Source organism: Desmodus rotundus, chromosome 9 (genome assembly GCF_022682495.2).
Source record: "Desmodus rotundus isolate HL8 chromosome 9, HLdesRot8A.1, whole genome shotgun sequence".
In the NCBI taxonomy this organism is placed as follows: domain Eukaryota; kingdom Metazoa; phylum Chordata; class Mammalia; order Chiroptera; family Phyllostomidae; genus Desmodus; species Desmodus rotundus.
The window spans coordinates 19,874,444-19,895,505 of NC_071395.1; the positions used below are offsets into that span (position 1 = coordinate 19,874,444).

Sequence of the window (21,062 nt, forward strand, 5' to 3'; positions counted from 1 at the left end):
AGGTGACAGGTGCTATGCAAATGGAAAAGCTGGCTGTTTTACATGAGGCCCTGTTCTCCAGGTTAGGCCACCAGTCACAGGATGGCCAAGCTGGCCACTGCAGAGCCAATTCAGTGCCTCATCTAGATGCGTGACTGTGTGACAATGGCGTCCTCTGACTTAACTTATAAAAATATTTGTTTAACCACCGTCTAATTATTTTGGTTATATAGCTAAACATTTCCATTTTCTCCCAGACCAGGGAATCCACTTGATAATCACACAGGTAAACGCCAGCCCAAACCACCCAAATCAATTACAAACGGCAGAGTGTAACTAACTGGTGCTCCTCACCTGGATGTACCAAAAGCAGGATTAAAAAATAAAGTCTACTGTGCATTGACCTCTGCCTTCTGGGTCAAGTGACTTTGTCCTATATTTATGTCTTTGCAACAACATAAGTCAATACCGTATTCGCTCATGTTAAAAGCTTTTATGTATCATGTATCATCCTGGATCAGAAAAGACATCTGTCTACCAGGACAATGTCCTCATTAAAGTCATCCTGCTTGCAGAACTGCTAGAACCAAAGAGCATTCTTTATGGAAAGCCCAGGCCACTGAAGATCGGACTTACAAGGGGGGTGGGGAGGGGGCAGGAGGGAGGGGCTCAGACACAAGTGCAATTAATGGTAATGACCCTTTTCCTTGAGATCGGTGCTTACGGACCGTTCTCGAACACCCAGACCTCCCTTTTAGCTCTTTTGCTTACTCCTGCTATTACTGTAGCTGCTGCCACCATTTCAAGCTAACCTTTACAGAGAATTTACTAAGAGCCCAGGCCCGTGCTCTGCCTTATACCCGGATTAACTCATTTCATCCTCCCACTTTTTCAGACAGAAACTGGGGCAAAGAGGCTATACGACTTGCCCTCGGTCACAGAGCCATCGTGGAGGAGCGAGGGTTTCCCACCAGGAGGGCTGTCCATGGACCCTGGAATGCAATAATTATAAATCATGAGGAGGGGAACAAGAGAGGGGACCTCATATTCTTGCCCATCAGCTTATAAGGAGGTGGCTTTTTGGCCCAAAGGGGAAGGGAGGGGAAAGTGCTCCTAGAAAGCGCAGCTTTGCTGGGGCTCTTGCTAAGCATCTCAGCCCAGACGGCTGTGAGCAAAGCTGCCCAGGACGCAGGGTCTCCTCACTGCCTCTCCAGGGAAAGCCTTCAGGTTCCCAGTAGAACACTCAGCACTTGGAGTCACCACTTGACCCATGGCCCCAGAAGAATAGAAAATAGGAAAGAAAATAAGCAAGCAAGGATAATGAGAGCTTGTTCTTAATAGGGAAGGGAAGAGAAACGGAAGGAAGTACACGAGATGGCCCTGTATTGTGTGCATTTATTCTTCAGCGTAAGAGACAAGGCTGGTCATGGTGGCCCGCTGTGGCCTTTCTGAGTAAAAGGGGCTGGAAGTTTTCTCTACAATATCCCTCTCACACATATGTTTTCCATGTGAAACATCATGTATCAATGAGATTCTCTAGGGTCTATTTAAGTAAATGAGAATCAAGTCTCTCTGTCTCTGTCTCTCTCCTTTACTCGGCAAGCCTTCATCTCTGGATGTCCCATGACAACCTTCCTCAGAGCTCTCCCTGCCCCAACCAACTCCGAAAGAGTCTCAAAATAATAAACAATATTAACTGACATGTATTGAATCCTTGGTATGTGCTAGGTACTAGGTAAAACATGCACTACCTGATTTAATCTTCACAACTTTCTCGTTCACATTTTACAGACATAGAAACTGGGTCTCGAATGTCTCACTCTGGGGTATAACCCTGTCACTTACGGGTTCCACTGGCACACAGCGTTTTGAAGCCACATTCCCTTGAGCGTAAGTGCCGAGTGACAATGAGGGGTCTGGTCACAGCTCGGACACTCAGTGGTTGCGGGAATTTAGACAAATTATTTACCCCTTAGTGGCTTACTGGTCAGATCTGCATGACAGGAGTGGTCCCCAAGGTCTCGTCTATTTCCACATCTCCGTGTGGATTCTGAAGCCTAGATCTTCTCCTTTATTAGAATTGTGCAATGGGTGCTACACACGCGGTTTTAAGCGCAGCAAGGAAATCTCCCCACTGCCCTTCCCCCGTCACCCGCCCTCCCCAGAGATAACCACTGTTTCTGCTGCCTTCCAGAGAAACTCCGAGCACACACAGGTGCCTTTTCCCGTTTTCTTTTATTTACACAAATAGTAGCAAAACAGTTAAATCTTGTTCTTCTTTTTGCTCTTTTCACTTAAAATGTGATTCAAAGGTTTCTTCCATGTCTGCATACCAAAAGCTGTCTTCCTCCTGTTATTTGGAAGTATCATAACCTATTCCTATGAATGGAGATTAGGTCACTTCTTCTGTATTTCCAGTGATGCCACAACAAACACCCCTACACACCCTTTTGTTTACATGTGTGCCCGTACCTTCTGCAGTGCCTCTCAAGAGTGGGGGCAGCAGGGGAGGGGGTGTTGGGTGCAGGGGGAAGGGGACAGCACCAAACTACCTTGGTGATCTGCCCTCACAACTTCTCCAAGACAACTCTAGTTCAGTCCTCGTACGATGAGAATCGGCAGAGACAAAGTAGGGGAGGGCTGAGTGTGCAGGGAGGCTGTGATGGGAAAAGAGGGGGAAGTTGAAAACACTGGGGATCAGCCCCAAGAATTTGTGCCAGGAGCATCAAATGTCATCAAAGGGGAGCTGGAAAACCAGGTGGGCCATAGAATCAAATCAGTAAGCAGGAGGAAGGACCAAGGGGCCAGGAGTGAGAGTGAGGAAGACAACCGGAGGTGGACAAAACCAAGGTGGAAACAAGAGGATCCAGAGTCACCAGAGCAGGGGTGGGAGTGGAGCTGACAGAGGGCAGCTGGGGCACTTTGCACGAAGCATGCACCAGTTCCTCCCATGGCCTGTGGGCTAACAGCAACTCTTAACCCAACGGACATGGGACCCCCTAGCACTGTGCAGCCTCAGACACAAGGAGGGACCCAGCCTTTTCAAGAAACGCTTGCTAAGGCCCATAATAGTCAACAGCGATTTCCTGTAGGAGCCATCCTATGCTTCTTGGGTAGAAGCGACACTGACAACCTTAGAAGCCCAGCCCTGCCGTGGAGGAGCCCAGATTCTCTTGTAGGTAATGAGTTGGAGCATGGCTCCCGCAGGAGGTGTAGAGCGATTCCCGCATCGTGGAAGGACCTTGTGGGCATCTCCATGGTGTGGTGGAGAGAAGGGTTTGAATTCAGAAGAGTGGGGCTGAAGACTTGGGGCTGCCCTGTCTAACTGGGGGTCCTGGGAAGAGCCCCTCTCTCCTCCAGCCCTTCCTTTCCTAGAGGCCAAGAACGGGGGCCCGCTGCCTTGCCTACCCTGAGGTGTTTGTATGAAGAGCAAAGGAAATTCCAAATGTGGAAATGCTATATAACCCACAAAGTACCACGCATGCGCCAGGTGTTGGTAGATATGCCATTTCCGATGTCCTTCAACTCCTTTTCTGCCCCCTCTAGATGTAGCTATTTCTCTGCTGTTTCCCAGGAAACTAATCTTCCAAACTTAACTTCTTCATTTCATTGTTGTACTTTCTTATCTAAAATTGGACAGAGTTCAGGGTAAAAGGGGTGGGGCCTCAGGCAGTAAAAACAGAAGAAGCTGCGGAAGATAAAGATGAAGAGGATCACACCAGAGAGTGGGGAAAGGGCGTAGGCAAGTATGGGTACTGACGAGAGAAAGAACAAGGACAATATGAGAAAAGCAGAAGGGCTGTGAGAGGGTCGGCCTGGTGTGGCTGGGGACCCTGTGTGTGACCCGCCTGTGGAATCACTGGGTGGGCAGGCTCAAGGTGGCAGGCTGGCCAAAGTTCTCTTTTCCTTTCAAGTGGCCTGGTCATGGCTACCCCAAGTGACTCCAAAGCCCACTCCCCCAGGGACTCTCCCTCCCCTAAGCTCTCATTTTCTGCTCAGATAATGGAGCAGTATGAGAAGATAATGGGGGTGGTCCTATAAATGCTGAAACTGAGCCAAAGTATTTCATTTACTTTTAATCCCAAAGTCCTAAAATTACCAGATAATAAGCTGCACAGAGTCCCTTACAAGTGATGATCCATGCAAACACATCTGCCGCTCAGCTTTCACAGTCTGGTGAGGACCCTGGGGGACTTCTGGTTAAGTGGGGGGAAGGGGGTGATGCGTGAGGTGAGCCTGGCAGTTCCTGCAGCAGAGCGGGTATGCGGGCACCTTTATCACCTCTCTGAGCATCGCGTCACTGAGTGGAAATGACTCCGCTTCCCGGTGAAGCAAACTAGCTCACTTCTCTTTTTTTTGAAAGTGGAATAAATGTGCAACCAAGCTCTAGTTTTTAAAGTAAAAAAACAAAACAAAACAAAAAAAATAGCCCCAACTGTATTACATACCAACTGAAAGATCACCACACCGATACTATAATGCAAAATAAAATAATGATGAGAGGATGTTATTAATTCAGGATATCATAAAGTGTGTTGGACCTCAACCAGTCACCCCATCCTTTCATTTTTGTAGGCTCCATACACAAATTATTTCAATGATTTCAAAATACAGATTGTGAAATGAAGAAAAGGCAAGTCAGGTGACGGGCGTTGAAACTCTGTCCTGCTGTGTGGAGTAACTGGAGTATATGGGTTTCAGATGCCCAAGAAACCAAACCCAAGGAGCCTGCCTGCGCATCCTACCCCCCACACCCGTTTCCCTGCACAAAGAGCCAGAGTGTTGGAAGGATGAAATAAAACCAAAGCAAGATGTCCTTTCGTGGTTCTCAGCCTTGGCTGCATGTTACAATCATCCGGGGACCTTTTAATACTCCTGATACCCAGACCACAGTCCAAACCATTAGATCAAAATATCTGGGGGCAAACCCAGACCGCAGCATTTTTAGAGCTCTCCAGGTGACTCCAATGTGCAGCCAAGGTTGCCAACCACTGCGCCAGACCCTACCCACTCTGGCCTTCCCTGGGGTAACCCCAAGTCACTCTCCCCTCTTTGCTCCTCCTTTGTGAGCTGGAGAAGAAGTGGTGGTCAGGGAGGTGGATGCCAAGGGCTTGCCTAGCACCTGCCAACCTGTCACCAGAGCACGGTAGCATAAGCATGACCCCTGAGGCGCTGGACCCCCAGGGGGCTCTGGCCAGGGTGGACTGAGAGAAGGTGGTGGTCGTGCCTTCCCAAGTAGCTCTGGACAGGATCTAAGGTAGTTTTCTCTCAAAAAGCTGAATTTTTTAAAAACACTGGGCTATGAGAGGACTTGTTTAATGTGAAGTTGTGAAACCCTAAGGATGGAACTTTGTTTCCACTTTTTTTGTTGTTTTTGTTTATTTATTTTTCTGGCAGGGGGATCAGTGTTTTTCATGACTTCCACATGTAGGGCTAAGTGGTTTATTCTCCTGGGAGCAGGGCAAGTAACATGGAGAGAGTGTTGTTTTCATTGTAAGCTCTGTTGTACTTCATATTTGACAATTTTTGTTAAGTGAAAAAATATTCACTGGATACGCTTTTATGACATATTTACTTGAAAATGATATGGCCAGAAAAAAAATAGCTGGTCGAAGGGATGCAAAGCAAAAGCATGGAAAGTCGATGGCAGATTTTACGTGTTGAAGAACAGTTTAGGTAAAGCAGTGCCCACATTTTGTACTCCCATTCAAGTCAGCCCTCTGACGGTGACAGTGCCTCACATCGAAAGAACATTCAAAAAGTTCTTTTGCGCATGTGGAGGAGGGCCATCTGGTAAACCGCTTTCATGCAGTCACGTGCTCTGGGAGTCGACTTGTGAAGCCAGGTTGTGTTTTCACCTCATTGCCTTGAGAAACGCACACCTGCGTTTGCAATTACTATCAGATTAAAACACACCCAGTGATGGGGGCCCGTGGGGCTTTGATGTCTGTTTCTATTTTATTTTGATGGTTTTTTTTAGCGAAAGCTTGCTCATATCTAATCAGACTTGCCCAGGCCCTAAGGTTGTCTCGGGTTTGAAGTTAATCAACTGGGGAAGCTGCGTTTTTCACCTTATGACTGTATTTTCATACACTGGAATCCTATTCGGGCCTGCAGGACCTAGAAGTTGAAGGAATGCATCTGTCTTCACAGGACAGTGTACACACACACTTCTAACTAAAACCTTTTCCTACCATCAGTGGGAGAGTAGACACAAAAGTGCTTTAAAAATGAAAAGATAAAGGATTATGAAATGAAGTTATCATTACTGATTATTTTTCTATTTTTTATTTCTCTCTTTTGAAGAGTGTCTTAACAACTCATGTTTCTCACCAAGCCCTGCCCTCTCCCTGGCCGAGCCCATCAGCCTCCCTCTGAGGAGGGAAGGAAGACACGCTGCCAAGGGACAAAATGGGTGGGCTCTTGTGTGGGTCACCCGGACCCTCCATCCTGGCACGGCACCCTTTCCCAGGTCAGCACAAACTCAGCGTTGCCAGAGAGGCAATTGCAAAACAGAGACAAACCAAACAATAGGTATATCTGTGATAAATCAGAGAACAGGAAAGCAAGGAAACGAGATGTGGGCTACTGTCTCTGCGGCTAATGTACCTTCACCATGAGCTATGGGAAGAACGGGAGAGGGTGCAACCAAAAGTTCCACACCGCCTGCCTATGGTGGAGCAGAGCCAGAGTTTGTTGTGCGAAGGTTTCTTAGAGACTCAAGAAGGAAGCAAGTTCCTGAGGTGTCTGAAGGTAGCAAGATGGGGGGTGAGATTTTCTAGGATCATCAATGTCCCTTCTTAATGGGTCTCCAAAGCTTGCTCGCTTGCTTCTGATCCCAGTTTAGCTTGAAAGAGACTCACTCTCGCCCTTGCATCCCGGATAGCTAACTGGCCTCAAGTGGTTGGAATTTTAGTATTGCGGCTTGAGCGACTAATGTTGGGCTATTCTCACTCTCTTATTAACCTCTTTTCAGTATTTATTAATGTAATCCTATGATTTTCTTTCTCATTCAGTTTTTAATGGGATAAATTACATTAATAGAATCTCCAAAATCGGTCCATTCTTGGATTCCTGGTTTTATTTGACTGAATCATCGGTAGGTTTTTTTCCCTTTTTTTTCAGAGATGGTTTCTTGTTATTTGAATGACTAATCTAGGACTTAGCCTAAATATTCTTCCAACATTTTTTAGCTGGTGACAGAGCCAACATGGCTGTGGTTTTAGTGATGAACAGATGTAGGCGCAGCCGTTGCTTGACAAAAGATAATCATAATGATAGAGTTACTAGGTAAAAAACAGGATACCCTGTTCGATTGAAGCTTAAGAGTAACAATAAATAATGCTGTAGTATAAATATGTCCTGTGCAGTAATTGTGTGTCCTGTATTTACATTAAATTACATGGGCTGTACTAATGCTAAAGAAATTTTTGGAGGCAATTAGATTTGAGTCAGGACTTCAGATGAAAGGGACTGCTTGGGTTTTGACTTTTTAAAACACACAAGAATGGAAGCATTATGATGCCTCATTTTTTAGAATTGTGATCCATTTTAAGTAAAATTTTTGTATGGTGTGGAGCTTAAAATTTGAGATTTACTTTTATCTTAATGGATATGGCAACTCCTGCGCATCATTTGTTGAAAAGACTATCTTTTCTCCATCAAATGACTATGTCAAAACGGATTGACCATAATTTAGAAAACTCAAGAGGAGAACGTGTATTTAATTTACCCATATGTCTGACTTCTGGTCAGGATGGTGGTGTAGGTAACATGGCTCACCTGCTCCCACAACCACATCAAAATTATACTAAATTATAGAAAAACCATCACTCAGAACCAGCAGAAGTCAAGTTGAATGGAAGTCTGACAACTGCGGAATTAAAGAAACCACATTCATCCAGGCTTCTTGACTACAAGAGGAGGGCGTACTCAGCCCACATAAATGGTGCACCTTAAGTACCCAGCTTGGGTGAAAGGGGAGGCTGTGCCACTGGACCCTACAGGCCACCTACTACATTACACCATGATACCAAGACAGGGAGTCATAGCAGCTCTACCTAATACATAGAAACAAACACAGGGAGGCTGCCAAAATAAAGAGACAGAGAATCATGGCCCAAATGAAAGAATAGATCAAAACTCCAGAAAAAGAACTAAACAAAATAGAGATAAGCAGTCTATCAGATGCAGAGTTCAAAACACTGGTTATAAGGATGCTCAAGGAACTTAGTAAGGACCTCAACAGTATAAAAAAGATCCAGTCAGAAATGAAGGATACACTATTGAAATGAAGAACAATTTATAGGGAAACAACAGTAGAGTGGATGAAACTGAGAATCAAATTAGTGATTTGGAACATAAGGAAGCAAAAAACAACCAATCAGAAGAAGAAGAAAAGAGAATCCAAAAAAGCAAGGACAGTTTAAGCAGCCTCTGGGATAACTTCAAGCGTTCCGGCATTTGCATCATAGGGGTACCAGAAGGAGAAGAAAAAGATGAAGAAATTGGAAATCTATTTGAAAAAACAATGAAAGAAAACTTTCCTAATTTGATGAGGGAAATAGACATGGAAATCCTCAAAAACAAGATGGATGCAAGAAGGCCCACTCCAAGACTCATCATAATTAAAATGCAAAAGATTAAAGATAAAGAGAGAATCTTAAAAGAAGCAAGAGAAAAGCAGTTACCGTATTTTTTGGACTATAAGACACATCAAACCATAAGACATACCTAGGTTTTAGAGGAGGAAAATAGGGGGAAAAACCCGCTCCACCGCCCCTCTCCCTTCATTCCCCCAGTAAGCCAGGCAAAGCTACATTTGGACTATAAGATGCACCCCCATTTTCCTCCCAAATTTGGGGAGGAAAGTGTATCTTATAGTCTGAAAAATATGGTAGTTACCTACAGGGGAGTTCCCATATTGCTGGCATCTGATTTTTCAAAAGAAACTTTGCAGGCTAGAAGAGGCTGGCAAGAAATATTCAGTCATGAAAAGCAGGGACATACATCCAAGATTACTCTACCTAGGAAAGCTATCATTTACAATCAAAGAACAGATAAAGAGCTTCCCAGACAAGAAAAAACTAAAGGAGTTCATCATCACCAAACTATTATTATATGAAATGTTAAAGGGACTTATTTAAGAAAAAGAAGATCAAAACTATGAACAATAAATGCATACATACCTGCCAACAATTGACTCTTAAAAACAAACTAAGCAAACAAGAAGAACAGAGACAAAATCATGGATACGGAGAGCACTTTGATGGTTGCCAGATGGGAGAGGGGCATAGGGGAATGGGTGAAAAGGTGAGAGGATTAAGATGTACAAATAGGTAGTTACAGAATAGCCATGGGGATGTAAGGTACAGTATAGGAAATGGAGTAGCCAGGAACTTATACTCATGACCCATGGGCATGAACAAGGGTGAGGAGATTGCCTGGGGGAGTTGGGGATACTGGGTGGAGGGGGCAAAGGGGGAGTAACTGGGACAACTGTAACAGTAAAATCAATAAAATATAATTAAAAAATTTTTATTTACATTTAACTGGTGTCCTATATTTTTACTTGCTAAATCTGGAGATCTCAGTCATAAAGAAATAAACAAGAACATTTTGGGGAAAGAAAAAATAAATTTCTAAATTAATAAACTGTTGTCATGGGGCAGGGGTAATGTCATGAAACCCTAGTGGCCACTGGGCTCCTCCTTCTGAGACCAACAATGCAGTGGGGAAGTAGGAAATAAAAAGTATGGTTTTAATTCTCATGAAACAAAGGAACATAGAAATAATGTCAAATTTCAAAACCAAAGTAGATTAATTGATTTTAAGAGAAAGAAATCAAAACATCACCAGCAACCGGACTCTGCTCTCTCAGGTAACTTTTTTCTAATCACCATCATTTCTCAGGAAATGCTTCTGGGCTGAACTCGCTACTGGAGGCAGATTTTTGTTGTTGTTAGTTTTACGTTACATATTTTTTATTTCAAGTTTTCAAGTCAGAATTTAGTGGCTTGAAATGAATGTCTATGGAACTTGTACTCCCTTTGTTTTCTTTCCAAGGTCTCCCCAAAATGTTTATAACTATCTGGTCTTTCTGCAAATCATCATGTTGCTCAACACCTACTTTCTGGGTCTAAGCTTGCACCCCATTTTCAGAGGAAGATGGGTGAGAGCGCACTCAGTGCGACCCACAGACGCAGCTGTGCAGCGTTCTCCACAGGCAGGGGACCTCTCACTGTTGCCTGTCTCGGTCTGAGGAGCAATAAGTGACGTATTCATGCATAAAAAGATGTGGGATAGTTCACATTTTGGAATAAAAAAAAATTGGGTTAAATAAAAATCACATTTATCCAGGCACGACTACAGTTTCTCTTCATTCTTTAAATGACTCCAATCTGTCATGAAAACAAGTAAGTCTGGGGCCATAGGATAAACTTCATGTCATTCAGCCAGTCCGTCAGGTTGAGGGCTGTTATGTGCCAGGCACTATTCTAGTTCCTGGGATATAAAGGCAAAGGGGCCCAGGCCCCTTCCTCCCAGGGAAGTGACCATTAAGTGGGACAATGGCACACGAACCCATACATACAATAAAGTTTAATAAAAATCATGTTATATAATGTGTTTGTAAACCAAGTGCCATGAGGACATGGGAGAGGAACACGTTCATCTGGGTAGGGACCCAGAATGCCTTCACAGAGGAGGTGACCATGAACTGAACCGCAGGAGTTCAGCGAGCACAGACATCAGGGAAAGGCCTTACAATGGAAACACAGCCCAGAGAGAAAGGATCACGGGCTTGGGAGAGCTTGGCACACGCAGCAGTGGTATCAGAGGGTGTGGGGTGGGAAGTGCAAAGCGTTAAGTGGGAAAAGTACTCGGACCATCTCATGAGGGGCCTTGTAATGATTCCAAGGGGTCCGACTCTATCCCAAGGAAATGAAAAACTGCTGAAGAGATAAGTACAGAAAGAAAAGGTTGTATTTTTGTTTTAGAACGATCACCCTGGAAGTTATGTGAAAATGGACTGGAGATGAGACTAAAGGCAAGGAGACTAGTCAAGAAGTTCATGAAGTAGCCTTAGGTGAAAGCTAACGAGACCCTCAACTAGCAGGGGGTAAAGAACAACTTCTGTTTTTAACGATCTGAGCTTAGGTCCCTGCGAAGTGTCCACGGAGAACCGGTGATGAAAACTCAGGTCTAGGGTTGGGCAGACAGGTCCGAAGATGATTATTTATGAATCATCAGTCAAAGAGTAAGATAAAAGCCATGAAAGTGGGTGTCATTGCCCAAGAATGATGTAAGAAAGGAAGAAAAGATCAATAGTAATATGAAATGGGCAGGTGAGAGGAAAGATTCATAACCAAAAAATGCAAAGGAGCACTGAGAGTCCTAGGAGACGAAGAATGAAATGGCATCGTAAGACCCAAGGAAGAGGCCAGTTTCAATAATTGGTTAATTATGTTAAGTGCTACGGAGAGAAACATAAAATAAGGACAGAAATGGGTCCCGTGGGTTAAGCTATTAGGAGCACGGGTACCCCAGATAAATCAAGTGCTGTGGTTGACACAGCAGCCAGATTGCAGTGGGTTAGGCAATGACTGGAAAGTGAGAAAATAAAAAATGAAAATGTCTTTCAAAGAGGCTGGACAAATCTCCAGAGGAACGGTGGATGAGAGCAAGACAGGAGCACAGCAGTGCTAAGAAAGAGCCCGCAGGCTCTCACGTTGTTTTTCACGGTGCCTGTCTACCCACTGCAGAGAATACAGTGACAACTAACATGGTATTCATCACTCACTACATTACATGTTCCCATAGTGACTAGATCGGGGTTGGCAAACTGTTCCTTAAAGGGTCACAGACTAAATATTTTAGATCTTGAGGCCAAGAGGGCAAAATACAGGCTCTAATGTAAGTTCTTATAAAACCATTAAAATACATGTATAGTCATTTAAAAATATAAAAACCATTCTTAGCTCAAAGGTCAGTTCTTTTTTTTATTATTATTATTTTGAGTCTGTTTTGCGGTGGGTGAGGCAGGCAGAGCTGGGAGGAAGGTTGTCATGGGAGTGTCCAGAGATGAAGGCTTGCAGAGTAAAGAACAATAAAAGGGAGAGAAGGAGAAGGAGGGAGGGAGGAAGAGAGAGAGAAGGGGAGAAAGGAAAAGCAACCAAAAAAAAAAGCAACTGCAATAATTTTGGCAAAGGTCAAAGCCAAAGTCAGAGGCATGACCCTAGACTGGTCTCGCACTGTCATCCTGCCACTGTGGGTCCTGGCTGGCCTCTCCTCTGGTTTTGAATGTGGTGGTATCTGTTCCTTTCTGTCTGGCCTTCTTGATTACCTGTTTCTGGTTCCCAGGTTGGCTCCACTGCTAACTCTGGTTTGCTGGCTTGCACTTTTGATGAGGCTTTGGCACCTCCTCATGTGACTCTTGAAGGCTGACCCCCCAGGCCTGCCCCCTCCCCATCCCAGGTTGAGGTTTAAGGCTGAGATCCAAGCACAGGCTCCCCTCCAGCCCAGCACATCCCTGTCTGAGTTCTTTCAAATGCCATTTTGTGGTGATCAGACGGGGTTTGCCCTGGTTAAACATTTTCAGCCTGGGGATAGGATAAGAAAATTGGGGGTTCTACTAAATAGGGTGAGTCATCCTGTGTGCCAGGTTCTGTCTCAGTGACCCTAAGATTTACATCGTGAATGGGAGTTGACAGATATAGCAAGCAACAAGATTAGGTCTACAAGAATTTCAGATACAAGTTATCAAACAGTCATATGTTCAAAATAAAAATATAAGGAGAAGAAATAAATAACACAAGAAAATAATAAAACCAAGACACTATATATATAGTATATTATATGAAGGAGTTTTTACACATAAAAATTTTTTCTAGAAATGAAAAATATGAAAACTGATATTAAAAGTCCAATGGATGGGCTAAGCAGCAAGAGAGACGAGTGGTGGCACTAACCTACCCCCCACCCCAACTAGAGGTGCAGAGTCCCTGTGTCTCCACATCTTTGCCAACATTTGAAGGTGCCACAAACTACACACAGGTAGGCAAATTGCAGGTTGCACTGTTTCTTTATAGAAGTGAGCTCATCCCAGCCAGGTTCCTGCCCTCTCCTAGTCTCCCGGGTCAGCCTTTCTGAAACAGAGGGACTTGGAGCCTCAATAAATCCCTCTCTGCTTGTTTTTGTTTTGTTTTGCTTTGTTGTTTGGTTTTGTCTTTGGAGTTTGGTCCTTGGGGCCGGTTCCCAGAAGGGAGGGCTCTTCCACAGCAAGGCTGGGCTTTCCCTCCCTGGTTCCCACGCCCAGCAGCCTCTTCCCCAGTGACTTCACGATCCCTTTACCCGCTTCTGGTTTTAACTACGCTAATCCTCAGAGTCTGCTTTGCTCACTCTGTACCTTTCAGCCCCACCCTTCCCCCTTTTCAGCCCAAAGTTTAACCCAACTCTCACCACTGCGTTTCTGGTCAGCCCATCTCTGGCTGCACCTAATACAGCTCCTTCTTTAACATGTGGTAAGCAACCTTAGAGATCTGAAACTAGACACACAGCCTGAAAACCCAGAGGTAATCTAGTCTGTGGTTGGAGAGTGGAGTCCTGAAGCTGAATTTTACTTAGATCTACTACTTAGCTGTGTGACCTTGGGCAAATATTCAACCTCTCTGCGCCTCAGTTTTCTCACATGTAGAACAGGAATAGTAGTACCTCTGTATTAGGTTGTTAGGAGAGTTAAATGAATTAGTGTGTGGAAGGTGTTTAGAACAGTGTCTGGCATATAACAAGTACTGTATAGTACCTCTGTCATCATTGGTACTACTTCATTGGGACTGTCCCAGAGAACAGCAGGTGGCAGTCACGTTCATTGAAACGAGAACTGTCAGAAAGTGCCGCCTCATCTACACAACAAGTATTTTATTTTATTCTTTACCTTCTTCTCAAGGTTCATTAGTCAAGAATTGCATGGTTCTTCCTCTTCTTCCTCCCGGTCCTCTCTGTCAAACCCAGCCTTTGACTCTAGTGGCCGCCCATCCCGCTACAGCCACCTTGTTGCTGCCCCAGGCCCTTTCCGCTTCTTTCTGCAAACCGCTCTGCTTGCCGCAGCTAATGACCCAGTGCTTCTGGTGTCTGGAAGTGGCAGTTAGCTTCCCAAGAGTGTTAGGTGGACACTGACAGGCCCAGGAGGGTAAGGGGTGAGGTGGAGATGCCTCCCCGTCACCTCGAGTCTGAACTTGCTTAGCATCCCACTCTGGCCAGGATACCTAGGCCTACAGCTTTCCTTCACCTATGCTCATCTGTTTGGTCAAAAACCCCAGAAAAGCCATTTTCTCATTTCTCTCTTGGTGACTTCTAAGTGGATGATTCACGTGGGATAGTACTCGATTCTGCGTCCAGCTCTCAATCTGCATAAAGAGAAAGACGCTGACTCAGAAGTAATGGCGTAGGTGTCTCGGGTAACTGCAGGTGTTAGATTATGTTGCCCGACTGCAGTTCATAAAGGCTTGATTTGTGATATATCCCATACTATGCTTGCAAGAGAGAGAGTTGGGCTGTTCGGTAGATTGGATTCTTTTACCAAACATTTCCAAGTATTTTTCTGAAGAATTCAAGGGAATACAAGTGTGACACCTATATACTAACTCATCTTGACGTCTTAGGCACCGTCAGCTCAAAAGGATATACATTAATTAATTTCAAAATTGTATAGCCAGTCTTTAATTTAAAATAGCTTTTCCCTTGACTAATCTTAAAGTAATAAGCTTGATTATACAGCTTTTTGCAAGTGGCATTTTTGTATTTTCAGACCTTGGGAATCCAGGAAGGGCCCAAGAAATGTGTTGGATTAGCTGGGTAATGTCTGGGTTCTGCTAAAATGCAGCTGTGATTTAAATGCAGCTTTTTATCTTTGACTTCCGACATGCTAACACTACCTGTTAGCCATAGCTCATCAGTGCTTAGTAATTAGCCTCCTATCCATTCTAGGATGATTTTAGTATTTATTAACAATTATTGAGCTCCTAATTTATGCTGACTCCTTGCCGGGTTTTGGGAAGTCAGACATGAACTAAAGAGGATTTTTCCCTGCAGGCGCTCACGGCCCGGTGGAAGACATGGGCAGAGACACCGTTTGGATTCAAAGCGATGAGTTGAGTTTACATACATTTAGGTCCATGGGCACAACAGAGGGTAATGACAGAGCACCAGGGAGGGCGAAGCAAAGGGAGGCGTCAAGGAGGAGGTGACATTCAGTCTGAGCCTTTTAAGAATATATAGAAATTCTCTAGGGAGTAAAAAGAGAACTTGTCACTCAAATGGCAAGAACCACAGAGGCCTGGAGCACACGCTCCAGTCAGTGTGCCTAGAGGGGCTGTGGCTGGGGAGTGGGGGACACAGGAAGGAGGGGCTGCTGGCAAGGAGATGGACGTTAGAGACTAAGGAGCATAAAGAAGGAGCCACCGAAGGTCTGGAAGAGTCACAAGATCACTATGGGTCTCAGAGAGAGAAATTTTATGGGTTGGGTCTCTTCACGTATTCCTTCTGCGTCTCCTGAATTGCAAACGCTTCAATTCAGTCATTTTCAAAGAGCTCAAGAACACCCTCAGGCGAGGTTCGTGTTGCACTCGGGCGTGTTTGAGGGGCACACTGGTGGTGGTTGTGAGAGTTACAGGAGGTGGAGAGGGGATGGCAAGCCCCGCTTTTTGGGGTGAATTGAGGCATGCTCCGAGGACTAGTCCAGTGGTGGTGGCAGGGGGTGTGGTTGGTCCCCTGGGGGAGAGGAGAACCCTGGAGTCCTGGTCAGAAAAGCTGACTAGCAGTGGGAGTCAGACATCTCAACCTCCTCACTTCAGTTTCTTCACCTGTACCCCCAGTGGAGCTGGAGCTGCAAAATCTTTAGGCTCTCTCCCAGCTCCAAAACTTTATGCATAAAACAACATATTGTCCCCCAAACTCATTTGGAACACCAGCCTCCATTTCAACCAAATATCTTTCCAGCTGGGATGGTTTGCCTTTCACCTCTCATTTCCCACTTCAAAAGCCTGGAGAGGCCATGCGGAGAGCGGCAGGGAAAGAGCAGTTGGTGGGCTAGGGGTGGCTGGATGCCGACTGCTTATCTCCAGGAAGCTAGGACACCTGTTAGGTCATCAGTGCCTGATGCCCCTATCCTCTTTAAGAACTGTGGCTTGAAGCCCTGGCTGGATAGCTCAACTGGATAGAGAGTCATCCTGATACACCAAGACTGTGGTTTCAATCTCTGGTCAGGGCACATACAAGAAGCAACCAATGAATGCATAAATAAGTGGAACAGCAAATTGATGTTTCTGTCTCTCTCCAAAATCCATAACTTTAAAAGAAATGTAGCTTGAGAACTTTCCTTTTGTTTGAAGCACTGCCCTACACTAGAAGCAGGCGGTATCCATTGAAGAAACCATGGGCAGCAAGTTTACTTATCCAAGGGCAAGTCAACAAAACCACCATAAGAGGTGTTTGAGGGTGACTAGGCTTGTTGTAACAACTGTCAGGGATATAAGCCAATAGCTGCTCTTAGCTTGAAAGAATGAAATGTAATATTTTGTCTTTTCTAATACCTTTGATATGTTATAATCACATTAGTTTTTTAAGCAAAGCGTCATCAGTAACAATCAATGCAGAGAAAATACCTCTCAAAGTAACAAGATCAAAGAAAAACAGATTAAAAAACCTTTCTTAAAAAGTTACAGTGGACGCCTGGGAACTCCTCAGATAATTTCCTGTTTACATATTTATAAACGTACGGCTTCTTGTTTTTAGTACACTTTCCATAGTACATTTCCATACTCCAGTTTTCCCAGGAGTTTTGAGACAAGTAGCCTTTCAGCCCACATTATTAAAACCACATTTATTATTATTTCTCTGTTTCAGCTGAATGAAACGTCCTTTTACATGAACTGCCAAAGACTTTATGGTTTTCTTAATATGCCCATTAAAGCTGGTAAATTACAGGGACCCACATATCTTAGAAGACAAAGACTGCAGGCAGATTACATTAAGTGAGCGAGCTGGAGCGTGATTCGATAGCTGCAGGGAAAGCCAAGTTCACCCTTCCACCCCGGCACCTTAAAAAGACAGTTCTAATTTTTTCCACTTCTTTCACAAAAAGGATTACATTTTCTGGGTGTTAGCTTCCCTGGCAGAGTTCTGTGGCCTCTGTAGCCCCGGGCACCAAACAAGGCTTCATTCTCCTCCACCCTGGTATGGAGGTAGCTTACCCTGAGCCCGACCATAGGGAAGGAGCGTGATTATCAGGGCAAAGACGAGGGCAGCGTGGGGAGCCTTCCTGGCCGCTCTCCTGGGCTCTCCCTCCGGCATGATGCTGCGCTGGCTTCAGCCTCCCTGAAACGTGAACATTTCCTGTTTCCTGCTTGTTTGGGTAGGTGCGAACTTGAAGGAGAAGTGTTTGCCTGCTTTTTAGGAAGTGATGTAATTCTGCAGGAGCCTGTCAGACCAGCAAGGATTGCAAAAGAGAAGTTGCTCTTCAATCACTGGTGCAGTCAGCACACGTCTCGAGCCCTCTGCAGTCCCGGCCCAGCCACGGGCCTCTGTCTTTAGCAACTGTCCCTGTGGAAATGGTGTCCATTGCTGGAGTCATTCAGGATCTGGAACTGGGGGTTCTCAACCACGTGCATTCTTGATTGGTGATTTTACTCAACTCCAGGGGAGTCCCTGTGGCTACCTTGAGTCCAGAGTTGTGCTAGTCAGCAGCAGAACTTTCTGAGATAATGAAAATATTCCAAATCTGTGCTGTCCAGTACAGTAGCCATTAGCCAAGTAGGCAACTGAGCACTTGCATGGAGGCTAGTGTGAACTGAATATTTAGTTTTCAGTTTTATTAGTTTAAATGTAACTAATCCATGGGGCTAGTCCTGCCACATGGGACGGCGCGGACCCAGACAACAGGGGCATCGTACCACCAGAGCATGGCCAGGCCTCTTCCCTACGGCCAAGTCCATCCTCCTTCCCGGGCCCTGAGTGCATGCCCCTCCCTCAGGGTGCATGGTGAGCAGCGGGCCCTGCCCCACCCAGCCTGAATTATGTGCTCTGCTCCCCAGAGACAAATGAGCTTTTTATGTTTTTTGTTTATTTTGGTTTTTGCTTTTTTTCTTTATAAAGACTTCACTTTTTAAAGTCTTTAGTTTTAGGTTCACATCAAAATTAGAAAGGTGGACACCCCCGGGGAGTGGCACGTGCACTACAGCTGAGGAACCCACACGGACGCATCAGAATCACCCAAAGCCGCCCTTGGTGGTGGACGATCTATGGGTTTGGGCAGAAGTGTAATGATGGCATGCATTCTCCTCGTAGTATCACACAGAGCGGATCTGCTGTCCTGAAAATCCTCAGCACCCCACCTGTTTATCCCTCCCTCATGCCACCGGCCACCCCCCGCAACCCCTGATTTTTTACTGTCTCCATAGCTTTGCCTTTTCCAGATTGTCATATGTTGGAATCATTCGGTATGTGTCCTTTTCAGATGGGCTTCTTTCACTTAGCAACACGCACTTCAGGTTCCTCCCTGCCTTTTCAGGATTTGACGGCTCATTTCTTTTGAGCTTTGGATGATACTCTGGATGCACCACAGTTATTTGTCCATTCACCTACTGAAAAACATCTTGGTTGCTTCCAAATTTTGGTAGTTATACGTACAGCTGCTGGAAGCATCCCTGTGCAGGTATTTGTGTGGGCGTAAGTTTTCAACTCCTTTGGGAAAATACCAAGGGGCCTGCTTGCGGGACCATATGGTAGGAGAGAAACGACCTTGTAAAGGGCCTATTTCCAAAGCAGAGCCTGCTCTTACGGGGGGGTGGGGGGAGGGCTGCATCTCACCTTTCTTCCTCCTTTCATGACAATAAATTTCTCAGAGCTTGTTAACAACAAACAAAACAGACTGAGTGGGATCAGAATGAGGGTGGAAATTCTACCCAATGGAAACAATGCATGAAGGAGGTGTCTGTTTGAGCCAGTACGCAGGGGAGATTAGAGTGTTAGTTAGGCTTTGTGTCTAACTGAAGTCCCTCCTTCGGCTTAGGATGGCAGCCTAAGCCCTGGAGAACGCAGTTTCATGACCACAGTCGTCGTGGAGCTATGAGAGCCAGGCAGGGGGGAGAGAGAAGCGTCACACACTCTCTCTCTGCCCCCTTTCCTGCAGGCTGCCATGAGTCACTGCCACTTTCCGGTAGGTTTCATCTTCAGTGATCTGGTTGGCGTAAACACTCGAGCTCACTGGAGTGTCTCTGCCCTGACGTAGCCATTAGTTTTTTGCTCAGTGTGTTGCTGCCTTTCAATGTCATTGGTCACTGTTTGTCTCAGTTCTTATGCACAAGAAATACGTGGGTGATTCATGTAATGATCAGTTTATTAATGGATTTACAGTATGGATTTTAACATTTTCAACTGGCAATTAAGTCAACTCCTGACTTAATGTGATTTGTCCTTTAGGTGACAATACAGAACAAATGGTGGAAGGAAATAGACACGTTCAAAACTGGAAGATTGATTGGAACACAACAGGGAAAGAACTATTAATCAAACTCTTGCTGAGCAAGTGAATAGACCACGGGCTCTGAGACCCTCTCGCGCTGAGCTTGGTTGGCAGCTGTTCCTGTCCTAGCACGATCACTCCAGCTGCTGCCTGTGCGCAAGAGAGAAGGCCCAGGGCTTGGAGTTTCCGTCATTTTGCCACTTATGCCCTGGTAAAACCACTGGCAGCTCCCAGGCTTGCAGCACATGCGTGGCGAGGGCAAGGTGTGAGCTTTGGTTTCTTTGATTTTAACACTACAGCTGGACAGAGGCTTTGCAAAGTTGGGGACCTGTGGCCGGAGCGGACTGTCTTATTCTGCAGTCCTCTGTGTAGCCCAGTGGCATGGCCAGATAGTTCCCACCACTGCACTGTGCTTACTTGTGAGCCAGCACAGCACTACTTCAGTTAGAATGATGCACAAAACAAACCAAGGCCACAGAGACATGTGCACAGCCGTGTAATTTTGTTTTGACCCATGTGCTCTCTCAGACCCTTAGCGTGATTAAGCTGATCATAGGGGGAAGAAAATTACCATCATTGATCAGAAAATTGCAGCACCTTAGTGATCTCTTTACTGCAGCTGAAATCACAGGGACATCGTGTGGTCAGTAATGGGCTATTTACCTCTGTTTGCTCTAATTTTACCAACCATTAATTTTGGCAAGTGGCTGCCCAGCCTCAGATGAAATCCTGATACACTCACAGCAGGAAGGCAGGGTCCAGTCTCAGCTGGGAGGCATTGGGTGCCTCTGGAGGGAAGGGCAGGCACAAAGGCGGGGTAATGATGTATTGACATTGGTACCGCGGTTGGCTTTCAGCAATGAAAGGAGGAAGCAAAGTAGTGCGGTATAGTGCCTAGCAAATGCCCGGAGACCTCTTCACACTCAGGAGGGTGGGAAGAGAAAGTGCTTGCTGGTTCTGGGGACTCTGTATTACTTTACCTCAACAAATCTGGCTTTCACAATCACCTCTCTGTACTACAGAAGAGACGCTCACCCAGTTCCTCCTCCCTTCCCTCCTGTCTCCTCCCCTCCCCTCCCTCCCATCAGCTCCAAAACAGAAGAGACACCAAGGGCACAAACCCAGAAGTGATAAGATCTTATCATCAGCACAGGCTCCCCCTAGGTTACCTTTTACCCTCAACATTGCCATCCCTCCCCCTGCACACACACAGGCAGGCACACACTCACACACACTCACACATGCACACAGAGCCCCCTCTCACGCACTCCATGAAGACCAGCCAATGAAAACAAGCGAAGGCTGTTTATTCTGGGCTTCCTGCAGCAAGGGAGGCGGCCACCATCACTTGTGTTCTGGCCGAGATGCACAGGCAGCAGAAGAGCGGGAACACTTTGTAGTGGAAAAGGGAAGGCTGCAGGTGTGCACTATGGGATGCTGTTGGCATGGGGACCTAGACGTGAGCTCCAGTTATTAGTTCAGGGCACATATGTGCTTCTCCTGAACTGAAAGCAGGAGGAAAAATGAGTGCCAACTGCCACAGGGATTGAGGTTTGGCTTCCTG

The 21,062-nt window shown here is 45.6% G+C and overlaps 1 protein-coding gene across 1 annotated transcript in view; it reads right to left on the minus strand.

The window, feature by feature from the left end:
• The window catches only part of TMEM154 (transmembrane protein 154), a 40,416-nt gene extending 23,007 nt beyond the window's left edge, over positions 1-17,409 (minus strand). Inside the window, exon 1 of the mRNA XM_024569294.4 lies at positions 17,229-17,409. Coding sequence (XP_024425062.1) covers positions 17,229-17,328 — 100 coding nt within the window. The 5' untranslated portion in view covers positions 17,329-17,409. The remainder of the gene's footprint in view (positions 1-17,228) is intronic.
• Positions 17,410-21,062: the final 3,653 nt, after the last annotated feature.